General features: G+C 39.7%; 1 protein-coding gene across 1 annotated transcript in view; it reads right to left on the bottom strand.

Annotated features, from left to right (window-relative positions):
• T265_07901 (hypothetical protein) overlaps positions 1-23,329 on the bottom strand; it is a gene marked incomplete at both ends in the record, with an annotated part of 72,032 nt that overhangs the window by 31,128 nt on the left and 17,575 nt on the right. The window contains one exon of the mRNA XM_009173558.1: positions 6,720-7,060. Coding sequence (XP_009171822.1) covers positions 6,720-6,998 — 279 coding nt within the window. The remainder of the gene's footprint in view (positions 1-6,719; positions 7,061-23,329) is intronic.

The following is a 23,329-nucleotide window of genomic DNA, read 5'->3' as shown; positions in this document are numbered from 1 at the left end:
GCAATCTTGCAAGCCGGAGGAGACACCTCACCAGATGTTTTTGCTAACAAGGGATGCAATAAGATCACTTGTTGGGTAAAGTCCCATGGCATTTACCCGAAACATTTTTTATAATATATGTATTAAATATAATAATAATAATATAATAATATGATATAATGATATATATTAGATTTTCCCGAGGCATTTGTTATTAGCTGTGACAGGACAGCCAGTGGATTTTTGTCTATGCTTTCTCCCTTAATTTTCTTTCTTAGCTGCCACTAACCAGTCACTAAATAATTCAACCCAGGTTACTGGTTTTTTGCAATTTTCTTTGAACCAAGCTTTGTACTGAAAAGTCGAGTAAGATTTCAATCACCATGGTAACACGTAGGCGCGAAATCTTCTTGTCAGCAAAACTTTTCGGTGCTGTCAGTCGAGCTGTTGCTAACTGACAGGATTCCTATACTTGGCTATGGAAAACCCTTTAGAGAAAAGCACTCTAAAATTAAGGAGATAAAAGCATAATGCAAGTTGGTAAGTCACCTTTAGTTGTAGATGCTGTGGAGAAAGTTCCTTTTTGTATATGTTGTAACCGAACGCGACAGTTATCGTAAAATCTTGGTTACAAGTGGAATATCACGAGAATAACCAGCAAAAGTATTCTCCCTGGAAATATCAGTGCACAGGCGAATACTTACCCACCGCACTATATTTTCTCCTTATTGTTAGTCCACATTGGAGTGGCAAAACTATAAACTTGAGTTTCACTCATATGGAGAGATTTGTCTGATTACACCTCTTCTGCCAGCACAGGTTCGCCCCAAAAACTAATCAATAAACTCACAACTTGTCCCATCACTGGTTTTAATAAGCTCGCTGATATGTTCTATAAGTAATGATTCCTCCTTGAATGCTCCCTGTTTCTGTTTCATTCATCAGTCAATCAATTTGATAAACCTTTCCTCAGACAACTTAATTTGTCATGCATGGTGAACTTCCTAGTTCATGATGAGGTGTTTCTCAGCTGAGTGCAGTCGTAGAGCTAAGGCGCTCTTGAGCAGTCACATATTTTTGGGCGGATATGCCTCTAAAGGCAACAATAGTTTCGTGATACTTAATGGTAAGCGTAATATTGGAAAATAGGCAAAGGCAAAGGCGTGATGTAAGCCGGTCCACTTAAACCGACTTCGGCTGAGTTCGGATATCACATACGTCAATACTTATAATTTGCTTAACCTATCCATACAGTGCAGCTAACTGTTGAGCCACTCAGATTTCTTTTTTAATCATCGTCGTGGCGTGGAAGACTAGTTTTTTTAGACCTGGCTATTACCCGCTTGCCTGTCCGAGAAACGTCGCCGCTGTTGCCGCTGCTCAACCTAACAGAATGTCGTCCTTAAATAGGAAGAGCCATGTTTCAAAATGTTAATTTTTTGCGACAGCACTTTATTTGTGCCATGAGTAAACCCATGCTGAAGTCTATCTCCAACCAATGCCGTTTCAGTTTGTGGATCTTCATCATTCTCGGAGTAATTAATCATTTAACTTCAAGTGGAGGTCCTCAATGACCTGTGTCAGATCAACCGAAGAACAGAAGATTCTATCAGCATTGTAGCTGCCTGCCTGATTCGAAAATATCTTAGCAAGGATGGTGGGACCAAGTCTGCTTCGCTTGTCAAGTAGATGTTAACATATGAACAAGATTTTCTCCTTCAAGGTTTATAGGCTGACGTACACAGAACTATTTGTCCAAATTAAACAAGCCCAAGCAATCCAAATAGTTTGGTGACACAGTAAACCACTGCGGAACACGAACATAAGAGACCGAACAATTAAGCTTTGTTGTCTTTTCCACTTTGAAATCAAGCGCTGTCAGTATTGCGGTCAGCAGGGCTTATTCGAGGGCTTTTTCCAGTGGATTTTGGGGGAGTATTCAATTCACAAGTTTCTAGGCTCTAATTCAAATTCAGCCAAGTGGCCTGTGACCATGTTCACACCCAAAGTTTAAGGTATACGGAAAAAAGGAATTCTAACATATTTAGTGTGTGTACTGAGGGGTTATTAATCCATCGAGGTAAGTGCATAACTAGAAAAAACAAAACCAAATTAACCTCAGTTCTTTAGAGAGGCGTGCTTTCCAAAATCAGTTCAACTCCGAACTGCCAGATATGAAAGTTAGTGGGATGAACTGAGTACCACATAGCATTTTGGCGGTACTCCATCTATGGCAACTTTTAAAGTTAAAAAAATGTCAACATTAGACGTAATGCAACTTGTCGAGGAATCTGCATAGTATAGAATAAAACTGAGAATGCAGAATAAACTTTTTGCGAAAGTGATGATATCTGCGTCCATTAGTATCCATTCAGCAGAATAGAGTGGAATAATTAAACTTTATCTCCACAGACCCTACTTGCATAGCTTTCAAATGAATGCGATTCCTACTGGACACTCTTTACTCACCTTTGTTTCTTAATGAAGAAAGTTTGCTCTATACTCTTTATAAGAGGCAAACCAAAAGGAAATATTAAAGCTAGTCTCCGCTTGGTGATCATCTGTTCCAAAGATGATCTCATCAAGTGAATGGCGGCGTGTCAATTTGTGCTGGTTCTTCAGGGACCTTGACTTCTAACTTTGGCAGATGTGGAATACTGAGCAGATAATGTACTGAGAACACATGGCTTTCTATGGCGTACATCATCAATCAGCTATGAATGCTTCAACATTTTGTTCTGGGGAAATGCATTCACCATAAGTGAATATCAACAAACCAATCTGATTAGTGCACGCTGTTGTTTTCACAATATCTAGCACGGTCACGATTTTCAAGTCTTCAACTATCTCATCCATTTTATAGACATCGTAAACTGAATCACAAATTTTCTTCCCAACTAGATTGGACAGTTTACCGATTTGATGACTTTATAGACCAAGATCCACTATATTTGACAGAGTAATTAATTAGATGTATTGTCCGGAAACGAGCAAGCTCCTACGTCAGCTTGTGTTTCATTAGCGTCAGTGGTATGTACCGTGGTGGAGGGTTTGTAACCAGACATACCTGCAGAACTACCGTCCGGTAGCGAAGCGAACCGACAAACCATTTCACACAACAGTAAACTTGCGGCCAAAATTTTCCAAATATTGATTTATCAAAGTTTAACCGCCGGAGTGTTGCGTACAATAACCTCAGTCAAATTTAACCATATGCTATTGGATTCTTCGGAAAGCATGGTCAGCACTTCGCACCATACAAATGGTTATCAATCAGCAGTGCGATCAAAAAGCGATGTGTGGGAAGGATTATTTTGGCAGTGGAGTACGAATTAAATGAACTCTGGGGAAGCTATTTATGCGTAACAATGGGTCAGTACCCTCAAATCCGGTAGCTGATCCTGTCCGGCAGTTTTGTGAAGGGAAAATACTATTATGGGCAAGCTAGTTGACTTCTAAAGTTCTGAATTGTTTTCATTGCATCATAAGTGGCTAACCTGCACTGCACTTGTAAACGAAGTTTTCTGCTGGTTCTTTCAATCAATATATTATTGGCTGAGTTTAGTAATATAAGTAGAGAGAGTGGGTTGCACTCAACTTAATTTCTTTCGACCCTGGCTTTCGTCCTTTCCTGGTGACTCTGAGTAAAATTGCTAGCTCACTTCGCGAGATTCTTCCAGGAGCTCACTCTAGATCTACGCATCCATCTAATGCAGGTACACTAAAAAATTTTCAGTTGTGGCACTTTTGTGAGTTGGTATCAGATGCTGGAGTTTTGATGACACTTAGTTCTTTACGGAGGGGTTACCTTTCCCAGTTATGATTCACTTAAAGAATGGATGATCATTTTGTCAATCTGGGTTCGATTCCTATTTGGACACCTTCCAATTCTTTTGAGGTTACACTTCGGTTAGAACTAAGGGGTTTTCGCTTGCCAGAGAGTAACATTCGGGGCCTATGTTGGCTTTTGACCCTCAAATGGAAGTGGCCTTCTACTTTCAATGAAAATTTCCCTCAGGACCCTTGTTGATTATCCTTTAACGTAATGGTGCTCATCGCAGACGTCCGGTGTGGTACAGGAGTAAAGTTCTTTTTTCTTGACAAAACACGCATCATTCCTGTGATATAGAGTTAGGCATATCTTCTTCAAGAAAAACGAGTAAATGCGGCTATTTTTTGCTCAACCGTTATTGCATCCGAGTCTGGTATTGTACTTTAGCGCATTTGCGGAGAGTTTCACTTCATCAAAACTCTTCCATTTTTTTCGAAAGTATACCTTTGCCGTCATCTTTCAGAAATGCAACACAAGCCAGATGGAATTCAGGACGTTTCCAGAACTTTTATTACAAGACCGACCAGAAAAAAAATCAGTTCAATTTGTGAGTTATTTCATCTTTAGCCCCAAACCACACAAGAGCTTTTTAGCGACAAAATAACCGGAATCTTATTTGAAAGTTTGTTAACAGAGGAGGTCCAGTAGCCCTACAATTTTTTGTGCATAGATGACAGCTACAATGTATAGATTTCCATAAAATTCATTCACACACAAATTGTCATCGATGTATCAGCTTGGGGACAACATTTCTAGTCCACACTAACAGCGTGCCTAGTAATGGGAAATCAGTACTAGAAAGACCAGTGCAAGCGTTCGACAAATAATACCTCTGTTCAACTACTGTAAATTAGTGTAGCTCAAGTAAATCATTCCAGTTTGCGAAGAGAACTTGCAGATGCGGTTTTAATCCGCCCATCGACTTCTGGTAGTGCGTTAAATACGGGATTTAAAATTAGATGTTCTCTCAAGATAGCTACAATTCCCATCAAAAAGTTCAAATAGACCAGCAAGCCACAAGCTTGGTAATATATCCATTAGAATGGCTTGGATACTTGATCGCTGGTATGACGATTTTCAGAGGGCATTCATTTTCGCTGGACGGAAAAGACCAGCGCTGTGTCGTAGTGTGTGTTGACCTTGCGAATATCTCTCAGGTTTAGCGCACTAATCTACCTCCACCATACCGGCTTGAGTTGGACCGAATGATCTAAGCTAAATCAAAATGAAGCTGGCCTTCATTCTGGTTTCAATGTCACATGTTAGAGAAAAATGCTTCTTATACAACGTTCATATACATCCTCATTGAAGTTATCCACATCGAGTTGTGGATGTTCTCTGGATGACGCATTCAACAAAATCTAGAAAACACTTCCCAGCTTACGGAGCCCTGAAATCAGACATCCACATCGTGTTTTTATTTCTCAAGTTCCCAAGGGTATCTATGACAATTACAGATAATCACGGCATGCTTGACCGATTATTTACGCACCACAACCCACCGCATCAGCAAGGTGAATCAGCAGAATAAGCTGTGTCCACAAAACAACGAAGTTGTTCGACGAGTTGTTTTCCTCAGATAGAGAGCAAAAGTATCAAAAATGTTCTTCAGTTTTTTTTTGTATATTGATGTGCATCACTGCACCCACGGTTGACTTGCCCCTTACACCTCTCTCATAGAAACGATGTCAGGGTTCCGTTCGTTCTAGAGTTCGTTTGGTACTTCCCCCGGAGAAAACCCACAACCCGATATGGATAACTACAATGAGTATGTGTATGAAATCCCCAATAGCATGTCAAATAAGAAGCAGTTATAGATAGGAATAAGGGCTAGTCTCACTTTCCAGCAATTCAGATCAAATTATATTACTCACGGAAATTGTTTTAGTTAAAGCACTATGTTACAGGCATCTCTGTTGATCACCTACTGATCTATCAACAGCGGCAACTTGTGATGTTTGCAGCGTTTTCAACGAGCAATTTACAGTTAGGGTGGCCGTTGTGCTATGGTTCTTATTTGATTTTAACAAACCAGGCAAGTCGCTACTTGCATATACTACCAAATTAATATCATCAAAGACAAGTTGAGCTTGTGCGTGAAAACAAGCAAATCTTGAAATTGGTTAAGGTGTAGAATCCTAGATGGTTTTGGCTAAAACAAGCTCATTTAAATAGTATGTAGAAGAGAACATTTTTGCACTTCCCGATAAATATTCACACCTATCCTACTGAGTAATCCTTGTGATTTTTTACTTCCACAATAAAAATACAACCTTCAAAAACAAAGCGAACGAGTTTGCTCACTTTAACAGATCTGGCAACTCCAAAACCAGTTGTAGCTTATCAGTGTGTTTCTTCCTAATTTCAGACTACCAAACACCACAGTCTTAACCGCAGGACCATCAAAAAACGACAAACTTTTTTCGGGAACTCCATCTCAAACGCCGCCTAATATGTCATACCTGAGCTTTTCCTGTACTTTAAATGTGTGTTCTCAACTTACTATTGGTGAATGTTGCCAATCTCTGACATAAATAAATGAGAAAAACTGATGGGTGAAGTCTATATTTCGATATTCCCAACTCTTGAAACCTAGGTGTATTCACAGGCTATTCGACTGACACCCTTCACGGATGCAACGTGCTGGGTTGTTTAACAGCTTTGCTCGTGGACAGTACACTCTGACAAAATTTCAATTACACGGGTAAGCTGTGTAACTCGATTTTCTGTACAGACGAAATTGCAGTTGAATAGGAAAGTCAAATCTATAGAACTAGATTGAAAGTTGCGTTTAATTTCAGTGAAATACAGTGTGGACACATTTTCAACGCTCCTAACTAATAACGGGTGCGGAATTTTTAAAAGTTAAATTCCAGAATTTGGCTCAGAATTACAGTAGGATCCTTACCTGATTGGCGTCTAGCCCCCAAAACTCCAATTCTTCCTCAAATAGAGGTCCGCATACATCCACTGGGTAGTGAAGTTTTCCAGTTCGATAGTAGTTCAAAATTTGAGCAAATACTCCGGGATGTCGATCAAAAAAATACTCGTTCAATACAGGGTCGTAGTTGGCCAAGGCTTCTGTCAGGCGTGAAAGGCGCGTAGCCGGGATTTTTTTCAACGTTGCCTTGTAGGTTTCATGTCGAATACCTCCGACATTAAGTATGACACGATTTTCCGCATCCATTGTGGCGCCATACCAGGGTTGACAATACCGCACTGTTACAGCCTTCAGAAGTTCCGATTACTCTGCGAAAACAACGGTTACATTTATGAGAATACGGAATGAGCGATTTAAACAAACTTTTGAAAATTGTCCGCATACGATTTCTTCTAATTGTATCAGATGCAGAATCACTTGAAATGATCGGAGTGATTGCAAATGAGGATTCAACAAGACAGAATTTCATGGAATCTAGCTGTGTATTTGGTGGGGAGCGGTATAAGTTAACACTAGCGCTAAAATAAAGACAGCACGGCTTATTAGTCGGTGCTTATGAAAGTGCCTTTTGCAATCATGACCTTGGTAAAAATCTTCCTTTTGTTGTCATCTTGCTTATGGATGCAATATAGTATAATCGCTGTGTAGCATGAATGCCTTCTGTTTGTGGAGTTACTTAAGCCACAAAAGAGTTAGTTAAGGAGGGATATACCATTATGTTTTATTGAATTCCCAAAGATAATTTCCTCTTATAAGAGTCTATCAGTTTAGGCTAGCTGTTTTATTTAACACTCAGAAGTTTTTTTTCGAAAATGATGTTGGGTCCAGAAACGCTAGATGCTGACACGACATTTAACTGCTCTGATTTAAATCTCCTGAATACAGTCTACCACTGACAGGCCTTATTTCGAGGTGCTCGCTTTGCAGCCAGGCATAATTTGGGTACTGCTCAGGATCACTATCATGTTTTTGTCATCCAAAATCTTCTACACATCTTTTTGAGATCGCAGTCATTACAGCTGTAGCCATTCATGTACATGAACAATATATTTTGCCAACTATTAACTCTATGAATTTAGAAGGGGAATTCAAATCCAAAAGGTTGGAAATTATTTCTCTCACTTTTCTTGGAAATATCAACCCGCCTAGATCAAAAACTCAATTCGGTATATTCAGGGTTAATCTAGATCATCTGCGAAGTTGGAAGAATTTGACGGAAACTTAAGATTGATCAAGACCTTGTTATGTGCAGGATGCGCTTATATCCGTTGTAGCAGTATCGTGAAAATTTTGTTTTCTCCATGTATACACGTCAGCTACTAATGACATGCCTTTCACTCTTCCATGCACCAGCGTGCCTTACCACAAACGTAATTGCTTTGTAATGTTTTCTGTTAAAGAGACTTGCAAAACAACAAGCTGACCAATAAGAGAGATCAAGGGACTTTTTCAGGCTCTAGAACAATTCACATCTCCGAGTTCAAAGCTTTCCCGCTTAATCATTTCTCCCTTTTTGGGACTCCTGTGTACGGCACTCGGTAGACGAAGCATCATTTGTTTGGATTATTTTTTTCCAGCAAAGTGGAAAACGCATAAACATCACTTGAGCAACACACAGGCCTTGCGTAGTGTCTTCGCGGCAGTTGTGTGTTTTGGATTATCAGCAGAAAAATCAATTGCACCGTCGAGTGTGTGGCAGATTGTTCGTGCAGTCGCGCTCGTCTGAAGTGTTTGACAACAATTGTTTCCTACGCGTAAACATTTTACAGCAAGTCCGAGAATAATTCGAATCCATTCTGCCGTAGAATTAACCTGTCCAATTTTTGCATGTCACTGAGATGAATATTCGAGTCCGTCCTACTGAGGACTTTCCAAAGTTGTTTTAGGGAGTATTTGAAAAATTAGAATTTCCAAATGGTCATCTGGAAAAACTAGTTTACTGTGCGTAGTCCAGCGCGTCAGTATTCCCTATATACTCATAGAAGATGTTGACTTTAAATGCGTTGTCAAATGAACGAAGCCATATTTTATGGAAAAGGGCCAAATGTATACACGGTTGATAGCCTGAAAACATGTTCGTGCGCTCTGGGAAGACTGTTTAGGTAATCCAAACGATGACTGCACTTCTGAACAAAACGGGATTGGCTTCATATCCGGAAATTAGTTTGGTATCATTGTGTGACTTTAAAGCACCTGAACCTGGTACTTGTTTTATACCTCAGCTAAATTTGCCGGGAGTGATTTACGATAATCGAGATATGATGGTATAATTTTATATAAATTTGGCAAAATATCTTCATCTGCATTCTTCCGATTTGGCCGAACTTGAAACTGTTTATTAGGCTTAGACTAAGAGCATCGTTTCCTGTACTTGATGATCAGTCTACTGGACAATAAGCGGTTTGATACGGAAGACTCAACTGATTCCCAGATAAAGCTGTTTTGTTGAATGTGCTGCACAAAAGCCAATCATGTTTCAGTTGCAGGCTATTAAGGATATCGAAGTACATCACGAATGAAACTGCTCAAAATTTTGCTGAAAAAGTTTTGGCATTTAGTTGACGAATATTAAGAAAGAGAGATTCGAATAGTGTTTGCATTTTTTCCGTTCGTGTGAACTTTCATTGTCCATGTTGACTCAATAAGAGCTGAATTCAGGTGTCAGCTTACATGCTTGAGACAGTATTCGAAACAGATTATTTCAGCCATTAAATCACAACCCATCAAGAAGTGGCAAAATGACTGGACTAAATCAGTGGTGTTGAAAAAATTACTCGATTTGAGAACCCATGGGACACAAGAACGCTCCCAGGGTGAATCGTATCAGGGCACGTGACCCAAAATATGACGAGAAAATTGTGCAGCGACGATCAACATAACCGACGCTTATCAAAACGTGAAAAACGGATCATGGTGATTCCAGGCAAATGATGGAATCTTATCATAAGCAGCTCTCCTATTGGTACAACAGTCCTTTATGGGTCCCATAATTTTTATATTTTCTCCAGTTTCCTAATTTGTATTCCGTTTCTCCAATGCCAGTTGCCGTATATTCACAGTTTCTCCCAAGATGCTTATCACGGGTTGACCAAACTTGTTCTAACTCCAGGCAATTTAATTTGAGGTGAGTCACCTAATAATTGTGCCTTGGAAAGTTCCGGACGTGTAACGAACGTGCTGTCAGGTATCTGAGTAAAATGTTCTTGTCTACTTATCTTTTGTACTGACATGTAAGTTTTTTAGCTGTTCTTTCACAGGACTTGTGGCGCTTGTTTATGGGCTAAATTTACCCGGTGGCTACATGGCGGAACTGGTCTATCAGTGACTTGTTACGCACCAAGATTTTCGTACTAGTTGATTTCATTTGCTCAGTAATTACCCGCAAGCCAAAATGCTGCAGTTACTGACTTCATGGATTATAAGAATTCAAGTGAATTTTGTATGGTCTTCAACTGCTAAACAGATCCAGGCAGGTGCTTTTCTAATTATCTGGTCCTAATTTGGGACAACTGAAATGTTATTAACGGTACCGGTTATTCCCTAAAGTTCAGCACATCGACAACTTTTGGCGAAAATGCCAGAATAAGTGAAAAGTACGTGGAACTATCCAAAATTTCAACGACCCAGTGTAGATGTAATTAAAATGCACGTAAAAAATTTAAAAAATAATTAAAAAGTATAAAACTGTAACCTATTGACACGCACTACCACGCACTGATGATGACATCTCGATTACTGATGAAATAAAATGAAATTGTCCCTATTGGTAAACAAGCCAACGACCGTCTACGCTGCTCGAACTACAAACGTTTTCCTATATAGAAAGTAAAAAAAGTATGTTTTACAGCTGCAAGAACCCCTTAATTTGGATTTCAGAGCACGCATTTATCTTTAGGTGAATATTATCAAGCAACATTGACGACCGTTACAAGTTCATTCACGTGTCTCTGTACTGTGGATTTTCAATGGTAAGCATACCGGTGCAAAACAGTCCAGCAGGGGATGAGGACGTTTAACTTTGTACTAATCAAGACTTAGTAAACGCTACGTAGACGCATCAAGGTAGGTTTGTTATCAAGTCCCGGTAATATACAAAAATGTTTGCTGAAAATAGGAATGTCTTGATTAAACATCCACAATAAATAATTCAAAGATTTTATAATTCCTTAAGTCGTATTCCTATGCGCGAATATGGAAACCTTGTGCCATACCAGGACAAGTAAGTGGTACTTCCCTTGGACAAGTGGACAGTTGAAAAAGGAACATGTCTTGTTTCGGCTGGGAAGCACAAAATTTTCGGACAGTGTGGGCAAAATGTGCTGAGGGAAAAAACGACATTTTGCCGTGCTTAGCTGCATCTCCAGGCAAGCAGCAGGTATCACGTGAATCCCATTTCCGGCACCCGTAAAAAAGTGACAAGGGGAAAAAGTATCCACACGGTGAAATCACCCTGCTGATAATATCGGTCCAATTTTCGAGTGGAATAATGAAATTTCTTTCCATATTATTGCAAACACTGCAGATCGGCCAGTACCCAAAAAAAAGGTTAGACGTTAGTCGAATAAAGCACCCTTCTTTATATCTGCAATTTCATACAGTATTTTTTCATTCAGCTGACTGGAACAATATTTTTACTTGGTTAAACATTCTTATGCACAAAAATGATAATGCATTTCTACCGGCATTGTTCTTTTCCCCTTTAAGACTCAAAAAAGTATACTTTTTAGTCGTTTCAGGCAGTCAGAGCATAAGGGAATAATATAGTAAAAAGGACGGCTTCTGACGGTTTGCTTTTTAACAAAGAGGCCGAAAATCTACAGTTTGCTGACTGTCTTACTTCACGTTATGCTGCAGTAACATCAACAAGCAGAGTACCGTTTGCTCGTAAAAGTTTCGCAACAACCTCGTGGTTTGGATAGTTCTGCTAGGAATAGTTATCAATTGGCACAGGATTTTGGCTGATTTCTTGGTCGTATTTTTTTCTACAAGCGCAACATTTACAGGCAACTATAAACACCAAAATGAGAGTTTATTCTAAGATTCTTTGGTCGTCATTTGACAACCAAACTACATTGCTTTGATTGTTTCCTAAGAAATAAAAAAACAATGTTTTTTTCACCGGAATAACAGGAGCAATGTAACTGTTTCCCAAAGAAACTGGAAATTTTGCAAACTTAGCTCTACAATTCTCGACTCGTTCAACCCTTTTTTTGAATACATTTAGAAATAAAGGTAAATTTCGAAGTCTCATTGGTTCATGGTGAGCTATGAGAAAGAAAACTTTTCAAAGAAGGTTTTGTTACTTTCACTTATTTCCAGTGATTTTTTAAATACGACAAACAAACAACCATTTTTACATATTTCAAGATTTTGTGGAGAAAATTGCCGATAGTTTGCTTAATTTAAATTGGTTTAAATACCTTTCACTTCTCTATCGAAGTATTTGTTGTACAGGTGGATTTTTAATTCTAATATGTCTGTCTAGGCCAATCCTGGCTTGTGCTGCTTTAAGAAACCGTTCCAGAGCCCAATTACTGTCCAGGAAGTCCAAACTAAAAGTCTGAGTGTATCTAGAAGATTTTTATGCCAAAAATGCATTTTTGGTGCACAAACTCCCACACACACACACTAATGGACACACAGGAGATTATGCTACATGTAATACCAATCACCGTAGTACAATGCTACACCAAGCCTGATTAGTTAAGCTGTGGTAGGTGGAAATCACTCCAGTGCTATAATATTCTTCAACGATGTCGCGACCGAATAAGGGAAAAAAGATTTTTATAACGATGATCAAGTCACACTGCCATAACAGACGAACCGACGACTAGTCCGAAATTGAATGTTCACATAGAGTACATGGTCAAGTGCTTCCGTTATGCACTCAACATAAAGATTGATTTGACCTACTCGGTGTTTGGAGCTTGACTAATATTTTTGCTTAGTTTAACCTTGGCGCTGCATTTTTTTGGGGAGAATAGGTGAACAAGATCTGAACAAATTAAAGAACCCCAAGTAGTAGACTTGTTACGAGACCACAAAATCGTCAAATAGTACCTGCAAGTAAAAAGGATCATACTAAAAAGCTTGTAGTGACATCGTGAATGGAACTGAAATAGCAGAAGTTGCCACAAATGCGGACTCAGGGAAAACAGATTCGATTTATCTCTGCGTATACGGACCTGCCCTCAGCAAGATGCCGATTCACCGCTTGCAGCCTCTATGTTGGGTGACCTCTTGATTTACTCTTGTGTGTTACCAGCTCAGTGTACATATGCCACTAATATACGATGGGAAATGTAGAAAGCAAAAACAAGTTTATTGAGAACAGCGAACCGTCAGAATCAAGCGACTCAGCTAGTATGTGGACAGACCCCAATAGGCATTATTCGATGCTCTGCAAGTAACAGGTGAGTTACGCTGAACAAAAAATTTTAGGACAACCAGTAAAATTGTATTTTCGTCCACAGCAGGATTTCCGTTGTTTTTGGAAAACCATATTCTGGAGTCATTCTGTGCCTTTGGTTCGGAAACAGATACTTCATAAGGTGACGATGTTTTGACGAAATGCATTTTGCTTCCAAAATTGACAGATGTATCACGTTTTGGTAATTTATTCTTGCGGGTTTGCCTTGTGATTATTTTAGAGGAAAGATTCTGGTATATCTCGAATCAGGGCGGAAACGTCCTCTTTGTCTAGTGGCCTGCTTATGTCACAAGTTTAATGATTTTGAACAACACTAAATACAGACCTCTCTCACTAAAATATAACATGCTAAATCCAATGAGGAATGATAAACGCAGGGTATGAGTAATGACTTATTTTCCAGAAAGAACAACGAATGGGAATGCTAAGATTCTGAGAAGTTTCTGGGACACTCAACTCATGGAGTTGACCCAAAAAGTGATAACTAACGTGAAGCATGACAAGTTGGCTCATAAAAGCGGTAAATTCGCGCAACCAATTAGTGTGGACATAAGCATTAACAGCAAGGCCTGATATTGAGTGATTTATGCATATTCATTTGGCATCTTTCTAGAGGGATAGTTATGCAGCTGACCACGTCAATTGAGCCATCCTCTTTGTCTGGTCGCCTACTTATGTCACAAGTTCAACGATCTTGAACAACACTCAATAAAGACCTCTCTCACTAAAAATATATCATGCTAAATTCAATGAGTGATGATAAACGCAGGTTATGAGTAATGACTTATTTCCCAGAAAGAACAACAAATGGGAATGCTAAAATTTTGAGAAGTTTCTGGGACACTCAACTCATGGAGTTGACCCAAAAAGTGATAACTAACGTGAAGCATGACAAGTTGGCTCATAAAAGCGGTAAATTCGCGCAACCAATTAGTGTGGACATAAGCATTAACAGCAAGGCCTGATATTGAGTGATTTATGCATATTCATTTGGCATCTTTCTAGAGGGATAGTTATGCAGCTGACCACGTCAATTGAGCTAAAGATACAGCGACGTTTTTGTATTTACTGATGTAAGAGACTCCACTGTACATATCGGGAAAATAGTATGGCTTATAAACTTTTCCGCTGTTTCTCATGAGATCCTTAAAACGAGATATTTGGAATCTGGAGCCAACTACCTCGACAAAGATACAGCGACGTTTTTGTACTTACTGATGTAAAAGACTCCACTGTACACATCGGGAAAATAATATGGCTTATAAAATTTTCCGCTTTTCCTCATGACATTCTTAAAACGAAATATTTGGAATCTGGAGCCAACTACCTCGAAAAAGCAATTGATAGGTTTACCATACTCATTTCAAAGTAAACGAAACACACCAAACAAATGCAGGTAAAACTGTTCGCAAATTGTTTGCGTTTTTCGCGATAGTTATACACGAATCAAGCCTTTTTATCCGTTGTTACTCTAACCTGAAGAGAGCAAAAACGGTCTTTGACTGTCATGCCCACTTCTGCACTGAGTCAAGATGAGAAAGTTAGGTTTTGCGTTTAACTTATAAACATTTTCTGAATAACATTGCATCAAATGCTATCGTTAGCGGTTGGCTATCACTGTACTGGCCACGAAAATGCTAACTGCTTTGTTAAAGCGAAAGAATTTGATGGAATATTTATGACCCATAGCAAGTAGTACACGCAGCCACGAATTTCCAATACACGTTGCACTTTCCACCTGATGGATCATTCTGTCAGGCGACGTTGTTCACTGTCACCACAATTCATCAACCTTAAATAATGTAGACGCCGAAGTCTTGGAATCTGAGAATGGCGAAGCTTTAGACATTTTAATCATTAAGATGCATCTGTCAACCACACGAAATTTTGAGCCCTATCCGATTATTTCTCGGTGATAGAACCGCGGCTAATCTCTAACAAATATTTGGAGTGTCATGATAAGCAAGTGTGGAGCTACTACATTTGAGTTCCTTGGTGCACAACAGCTAAGTATTGTCAATTTAATGCATTAGAATTTTGCCTTGCTTGTGGCTTGACGAAATACATGCCTAAAAAGTTGCTGTGGTTCAAGCGGTAAGCCTCGCGGACGTTTTTGAAGAAGCCATATTATTTTGGTTCTACCCGAGGATGCAGTTATGAGAAATGCACATTCATTAGTACTGTGGCCTTAATAAACTAGAGTACTCACAATGCCTGACGGTTGAATCAGTCAAGTTCTAATTATGTGTCACCGTCTTTGAGCAACAGTTTTATATGGATTCACCAAAACCATATTGTAATTATGATTCAACCAAGATTTCCATATCCTTGGATTTGAACGTTGCAGAAAATGGGACTCTTTTCACTGACACTGGACAACTTCTCCCCAAATTGAGGAATTTCCTAACTCTCTGGCTTTTTGACATAGAATTTTCTGTGTCTGAAAATTTTCTGCGATTGTAAGTGGCCTCAACATCGTTTGTTTGTGCAGCAGAAGCAACTCAGTCATCCTGGATTGAATGCATTCCTCTCTTGAAGATCTTTGAAGACTAACTAAATTTGACGGTATTCACTCAGTCTCTCTGCGCGAACAGAACACATACGGTTGTCTACAACTGCAAACGGCAAGCTTCTACTCGTCTTTAACTTATCCAAATCGACTACATGCACTCATGTCTGGGGTGTTTAACGTGACCTCACAATGCAAATTTGCAGCGTAGATGCCCGATAGAAACAATAAGGAATTTTCCTCTAAAAGGAGGAATCAGAAAATAAGCGGCATTCTGTCTCATCCACTCTTGACTCCGTAAACTTTTATCCAATTCTCTGCAGTTTGGCTAATTGGATTTACCCACACTTCACAAGGCACGGTGAAAATATACGACAGCATCTAACAAGTTCACTGGCCCAAAAACTCAATGGCTACTACTTACATTTCATTGTTCATGCTTGAAGAATTTCGAAATATCTGGATGCACTTAGCCGTTTAATTCGGGAATACAAGCCACTAAATTATTACGAAAAATGCGAAGAAAATACGGGAGATATGTGCGCATTTAGTAAATCTAATGAGAAAAGAATCTTAAGAAGTGTGAGAAATTACGACAGTGAGGTTAGTGTGTCGTTCAAATTGGTTGCATAATTTGAAGGATCTCTTAAACAGCTTAACCATGGAAATCCTCCAAAAAGTCAAAATATTTTATGTATGTTTTAGAAGAAGCGGTGGTCTAAGATGGAAACTACTGGATACCTTCCTCGCTAACCCACACCCACGCATAGGTTATGGAAGTTACTGCTTAGTGTTGATGTTAGGACGATTCACATTCCAATGGTTTGGATAAAACCAGGAAATTCACAGGCAAATGAACTCTTTCAACTGGCCACATGAAGCGGTTTTAGTAGGAATGAAAGATGATAGCGTTTAGACAGGCCATTCTGTTAACTTTCACATCGTCTGACGTAAAATTATGGTATTCTGAATGTCTTCGAATGGCATACCACTTTCAAAGTCAGAATTTTTATTTTTTAGTAATATTTTATGACGTCAAATGCTGCTGCTGAGGAAGTTGTTTATTCGATTTGTATGCTCCCTACAATTTGTTGTGCGCCTTTTTGAACACTGACAGTTGCACTTCTACTGATACGTTCCAACCAGTGCGTTGGAACTGTGGGTAATTATCACATGCATTTGTCTGGAAATAACAAATTTTTTCCATTAGGATGTATTTTCAACTACGAATAATTTGGGATTATTTCTGACACTAAGGCAAAGTATTTTAGATTAACTCCGGAGGTTTTGTAGGATGGAGTACGTTTTTGCTAACTTCTGGTTGCAAGCAATGACTAGCTATAACAGATGAAGAATGTTTGACTCAAAAGCAGAAAGTCACAGAAATATGTTTTTCCGTCTACTAGTAATGTGGACCCAATCAAGTTGAAGAACTCAAGACCACAAACCTAAATTGATCCGGAGGAACAGATCTTTGAGCTGAGGTCAACGAACGAACCAACCGAGTAAATGGGAGTGAGATCACAACTCAATCCAGACCCGACGTGAATTTGACCAGTCGTCGTTGAATATCCCAAGAACCAGAAGGCAATAATAGCAAACGTGTACCGGGAACGAAGCACTCAATTCTGCCTGCGGTCATTAATATCCAGCCAATCAAAATGGAGTGCTCAGTTCGACCAAGAATGCATCAAATAACAATTTCCTCACATAGTTACAGGTTCTATCTTTTCCACACTAAGACCAGTAGTTTTAGGCTTTCGCAAGCACAATTCCCTAAAGTGTGCATTGATGACGGCCTACTCACAGAATTTTAGACATAAAAGATGCCTCCTCAGGTTTGCAGACAGCTGTAGCCCATAAAGGGAGACGTTCTTCTTCAAAATACTTGGTACTACGAGGTGGAAGGTTTTTAAATGCATTGCTTTCGAGACCAAGCACGGCCTACAGATCAACGTAAGCGTATTACCCAGAATCGTTTGATGACTCACTACCTTTCCAACGATTATTCAGCTTATTTCACTGCCGACTGATTTTCGCTAGCAAACCCGTCTCACCAATGTCCACTCCGTCGTTTGTGAAGTATGCTGTGAGACGATGTTTCAACGATTATTCAGCTTATTTCACTTCCGACTGATTTCCGCTAGCGAACGCGTCTCACCAATGTCCACTCCGGCGTTTGTGAAGTATGCTGTGAGACGATGTGCTCCCACGCACACACAAGACGAGGAAGAAAATACATCTTACAGGGTCGTATTGAATTTCGACTCGGTACGTCAAGCTCAAATTCGGGAGCGAACCTACGCGAATAGTGAACTAACAAACTACAGGTAAATTGAATATGTCTAACTCTACTATGGCAAACGCTGACTCCCCCAAAATAACATGCAAGAAGCAAAAGCTCTAAAACCAAGTAAATGGCATCTAAGAAGAGCCGTATGGGTGAATCATCCTTGAATTATCAATCAACAGACATTTCCAACGCGAAAAATTGCGCCAAATCACTAGTGTGTGACTCGTCTGTGCAGTGAAACTTTCGCGACAAACGTGAGCATTCTCACTTATTGCTAACAAGTGTGGGAAACATTATCAGAAGTTCCTAATAAGTGCGTTAGATCTGTTGGTCTGAAATTTTGAGGTACCTGTAATCTTCGTGCTGACTGTCAAACCTTACAAGTGTCAGCATGAATAATTGTGGGTGGATAGAAATGATCTTACTTCACACTCTTGCTTACGTCCTGGCGGGAATTTACCGACAGACTAGGTTGTTAAGATCCGATTAGCAAGATGTAGGTTTGACCGTAACTGCTTTCGAAACCCGACATGGGGGCGGGCCACTCTGCAGTGTTCTACTAGCACAAGCCAGTAACACCTGAATTTTTACCTTCATATACAAAACCTGTTTACACTTGAGATTTATGGGTGGCCTCATCCACCATTCGATGAAGGTCCTGGTTTGGTCAGTCAAACAGCCTGGCGGTAGTCCTCACTCAGAGCGGATCATGAAATTTGGAACATGCCAGCAAATTTACTTGGTTCTAAGAAAATACGGGATTTGCAGGATTTGCTTTCTATCTGGATTACTTTACACACTAAATGTATCTTCCTGGAACGATGACCGTGTTTCTTTCAGGTGGAATAAATAATCATACAGGTGTCCAGCGCGTTGATATGGCGGTGTGAATATGGTTCGTTGGCATAGCTGATGCTCAATTTCCAAGTCTGTTAAAATCAGGGTTATGCATCGCTGACTAGCTTAAATCGGGGAAAAATCAAGTTCTGTGTCTACCCCGTCTCTTGTGAATTCATTGAAATAAACACACAAAGACAGAATAAGGAATGTCTACATAGGAGTGAGGTAAAGGTGAATTCCACAGTTCCGACAACCACTTACAGTCGATTCCTTATATATCAAACAGACAGCTCTCATTAACGCCCGATTGCTCTCTGTTTTCCTAATGTTTTTTCAACCTGTATAACTATTATTGCTTCTGAAATTCAACGGTAATTTTACTGGATATTGAAGTCTAATAAAATATATTTCGATCGGAACAGTCAAATTGTTCAACCGTATGATGAGTTTTTGTCTCAACGATTGACCGAACATTCAGTCTTGTCAGCTAAAACACTGCAATTCGTCGGATATTTAAGCTTAAGTAATATGAGAAGCTCAAGCACCTTCATGGGTTGACTGCTTTGCGTGACTTTTTATTTGCGGTATATGTTAAAACTTTATGTAGACGATATTGGTAGTATCCAGAACGTCAGTAGTCGCCACATCTAGTCACCGTCATCTACTGTGTTTTTCAGTGAACGGAAGTTAGTGAAACTAGAGTAATACCGTGTTAAAAACTTGTCGCAACCAAAGGCATTATGCTAAGTTCTCTAGTAGCGATCTATATGCTTATATGAAAAAAATTAATATCGTTCGAGGTCACCCGCGGAAATGACCCTTCGTCAAAATAACAAAAACATAACATCTGCGCCTTTCTCTGTCTTGGAATGAGTTATGAAACAGACAAATTTATCCTGCCGATTCGTTCTGTAAGCAAAAACCAATCTGTTCTCAAGAGCCGCGAAACGCTATACAATTGATTCATCCTTATTGGGAACCGTCAGCAGTGCAAAACTCAAGAAAATCTAGAAATTCTCGAACCCTCAAGAGCCGGAAACGCTATACAATTGATTCATCCTTATTGGGAACCGTCAGCAGTGCAAAACTCAAGAAAATCTAGAAATTCTCGAACCCACGACCTCCCGGCTGTTAGTCTGAACACTTGTCCCTTCGGTCACGAGCGACTGATTAGGATTGTGGTTAACATGCACCTATACAGAATGTAGCGCCGCTCTTCATTCAATCACAACATCCATATCACAGCCACAAATTTTGACTGTTTCCCCCATGCACAAACTTCTTGTTCAAAAAGGCCATCCCTTGCAGGAGGTGGGTGTAAGGCGAGTGTGGTAGTTGCTGGAAGATGACCACATCATTTGGTTAGGAATTACGAGTGTTTAGTACAATCTAGCATTTCCAATGCCTACCAAAATTTTGGGCAACGTTTACCTGTTGCAAGGAAACGTATATTACGGGAAGTATATAGGCTGTATACAGAGGATTAGATCTTAGAGATCAAAATTGATCCGGTCATTTGTTTCATCACAACTTAACTACACAATATGTATGAGTTATATAGTTATGGAGTTCCGCACCTCGTCCAACGTAACGAACATTTCCGCATTACTGATCGTAGTGTAATTACATCAGCGAATCGGATATATGCGTGTTGACCTTTAGTTAGGTCTTATTTGATCAGAGGACATTTAATACAGATAAGTTTCTTTATGCTGAACTGATAAGGAGATTTATCAGAATCCTGCGGTCACGTCGATAACCATAACGAAGACATTTGTTCCTTTAACCTAGGTAAAAATTTGGAGGTTCCATTTCACGACCACATACAGCAGGGCTTCCATTCTAACACAGCTTGATGTGCTTAACAAAGAACAAACCTGGCTATATACTTGTGCGACAAACAAGCAGAGCAATTGGCAATATGTAAATAATATTGTACATGAAGTGCTTCCGTTGTCTGCTTCGGAAAAGAACCTAGAGCATATTGGTCACAATAACATTGAAATACAACGTACAAAGAAGTAGCATGTATAAGTTTAAAGTGCCCGAAATACTCACGCCAAAACATCCGAAAGAAATATAGCAATGAAACGGTACTCTTTTGCATCACAATCCCACCACTTCATTTTCTGAAGGTGTGTATTCAGACTAGTTGCTTCTTTCTGAAAATATATCGCAAATGCTGACGAGACAGTCCCCCTGTTAATGGTGGATTGCTGAGAAATGTTAATTATATTGTGATTTCACCTAAAAAGCATGTATATTGTGTCCGGTAAAAATCTTTTATGTTAATAATTCTCAAAAGAAATCGGAAAATGTTGGCAACTTTCGCATTTAGATACATCTCCACGAACGTCCATTGAAATAGTTCAGTTAACATTTCCCCTTACTGTTTGTTATCCATCCGAATTTTAAGTTCTTAGAAGAGCGCCAAAATGCCAAAGAAATGTGTTCGACTGAGCCACAGTTGTTTCAAACGACGATAAAATTCCAGACAACATAAAACTTATGAAATATGGCCTAGGACCGTTCTCTTTTATTTTTTGTTCTGTGGCACGGTTAACTGACAGCTAGAATTATTCCATCTGTGTTGTCATGACGTCATGTTTCGTTCTAGATACAAAATCGAAAATCTTTGGTCACATTTATCAACTTTCAAATGCGTGACCACCCTTGATTGGCATTGTTCAAAGTGAATATTCAAACAAGTTTCTTAAAATTCTGTAGTCAAATATTCATATCCGACTAAAAGCAAAATGCGGGCAAACCAGTAGGTGGCCAGATTACAACCAGAAAGTTTGTGCGAAAATCGACTGAGACCTGACAAAAAGAGGCTGTGCAAGAGCCTTCAAGTTTTCCCGAATCTATATTATCTGAATGTCCTGACAGATACGGCAAACGATGGGTATAAACGAGACAGCCATTTATGCGCACAAATAAAGAAACAACGCGACCGTCAGAAGACGCAACCCCCTATTTTGATATTCACACACGAAGACCAAGAAGGCAACCAATCATACCTGGATAGCGCAAAACATTTTAACGTACGGAGACATGGAACAAGGAAGGAAACTTTTGGAATCTGATCAGTGGATGCACTGAACTGTATTCAATTTACGCTCTCCTACATTCAAAAGACAATATCAACCGGAATATTAAACGGGAGCAAAATATTGGATTCACAAACCAGGAGACGGAGGAATCCTTTTAGTTGGATCAACATATGAACCCAGACTGCTCAAGGACGAAGGTCACTCCAGCGTCGACCAGATTAAGCAGACACGGAAAGCAAAGCTCAAGGGTCACGTGATTATCGATCAATACGTACAAAAGAGAACGGAGCAACTAATGCAGCCACCCGACCGAAGAACTAACTGTGATCGGAGTTCATCTCTGGATAGCAGCACGTATATTTGCACATAAGCAACACTACTCAACTCACAACCATCGATCCATTGCTATGCTCCGCAAAGCTACACTACGCTCCCAAACAAGGCACTGATGATGCTACCTCGACTGGTGAGGAAACATTTTCAATCAAATTTCTCAGTTTAGGCAACGAACCAACGACCATCTCCAAAGATTCTTCCCTACAAAAGACTTAACAATCAGGAATTTAATCCGAATAGCTATAGATCTAACATAGGAATGATTTCAGAAGCTTATGTTTAGACAGTTCACATTTAAAATGGCTAAACCGAATGTACAGGTGAACACATTTTTTTAAAATCTACAAACGGAAGGGTCCTTAGCTTGTTGTTCCTTTGGCAATCTAAAAAACTTCGGCGATAAAGAATGGTTATATTGTACGTGTACAAGACAGTAGGCAACCTGTGTCAATTTAAGAGAAGTAGATCGGCTCTCAAACTGACAACAGCGTTCTTAATTCCACGATTACCGCCTCCTTATTTGAGGCCCCAACCTAAATGGGGTATTATGAAAGCAACCAACCAAGATGGATCCCGCGTTCTGTGTAGGGTTTTCGATAATGAAGAAAAACTCTGAGTATTTGCTGTAAGGTTTGCTGGATTACTTAGTGAACTTGAAGAAAAAGTGACTCTAGAATTCCCCGAATACACATTGGCGGTGAACTGACATCTCTGGTTTGATTAAACTTCAGATAAAACCACAAAGAGCAGTGTACGATAGAGTGTATGAATACTTCTAATTTCAGCAATGACACTCATCATTTCCAGCAACCAAGCCAAATTGATCGAGGGTCATAAGTTCTCATCATTGTAGTAGCTGCTTCGGTGTGTCAGAGTTTGCGCGTGTGCGTGTCCGTTCGTCGTTCCACCATCGATCTGACATGTGACTTGAGTGGCTGATTGGATGTGTGTCCGATTGGTTGGCTCGCGCGAGCGCTGTGGGTTGACTGGATATGTGACTCAGTTGTTTTGCTTGCCTGCCACGAAGGCGGAACAGTTTCGCCGCGTGTACCCAATACACCCGTGTCCGTACTTACGCGTTCTTCTGACTTGCTGTGAACTACAATAATCATCAAT

This window comes from Opisthorchis viverrini (assembly GCF_000715545.1).
Source record: "Opisthorchis viverrini unplaced genomic scaffold opera_v5_195, whole genome shotgun sequence".
NCBI lineage: Eukaryota > Metazoa > Platyhelminthes > Trematoda > Opisthorchiida > Opisthorchiidae > Opisthorchis > Opisthorchis viverrini.
Note: the sequence above shows the minus strand (reverse complement) of the source record. Positions and strands in the feature narration are given on the sequence as shown.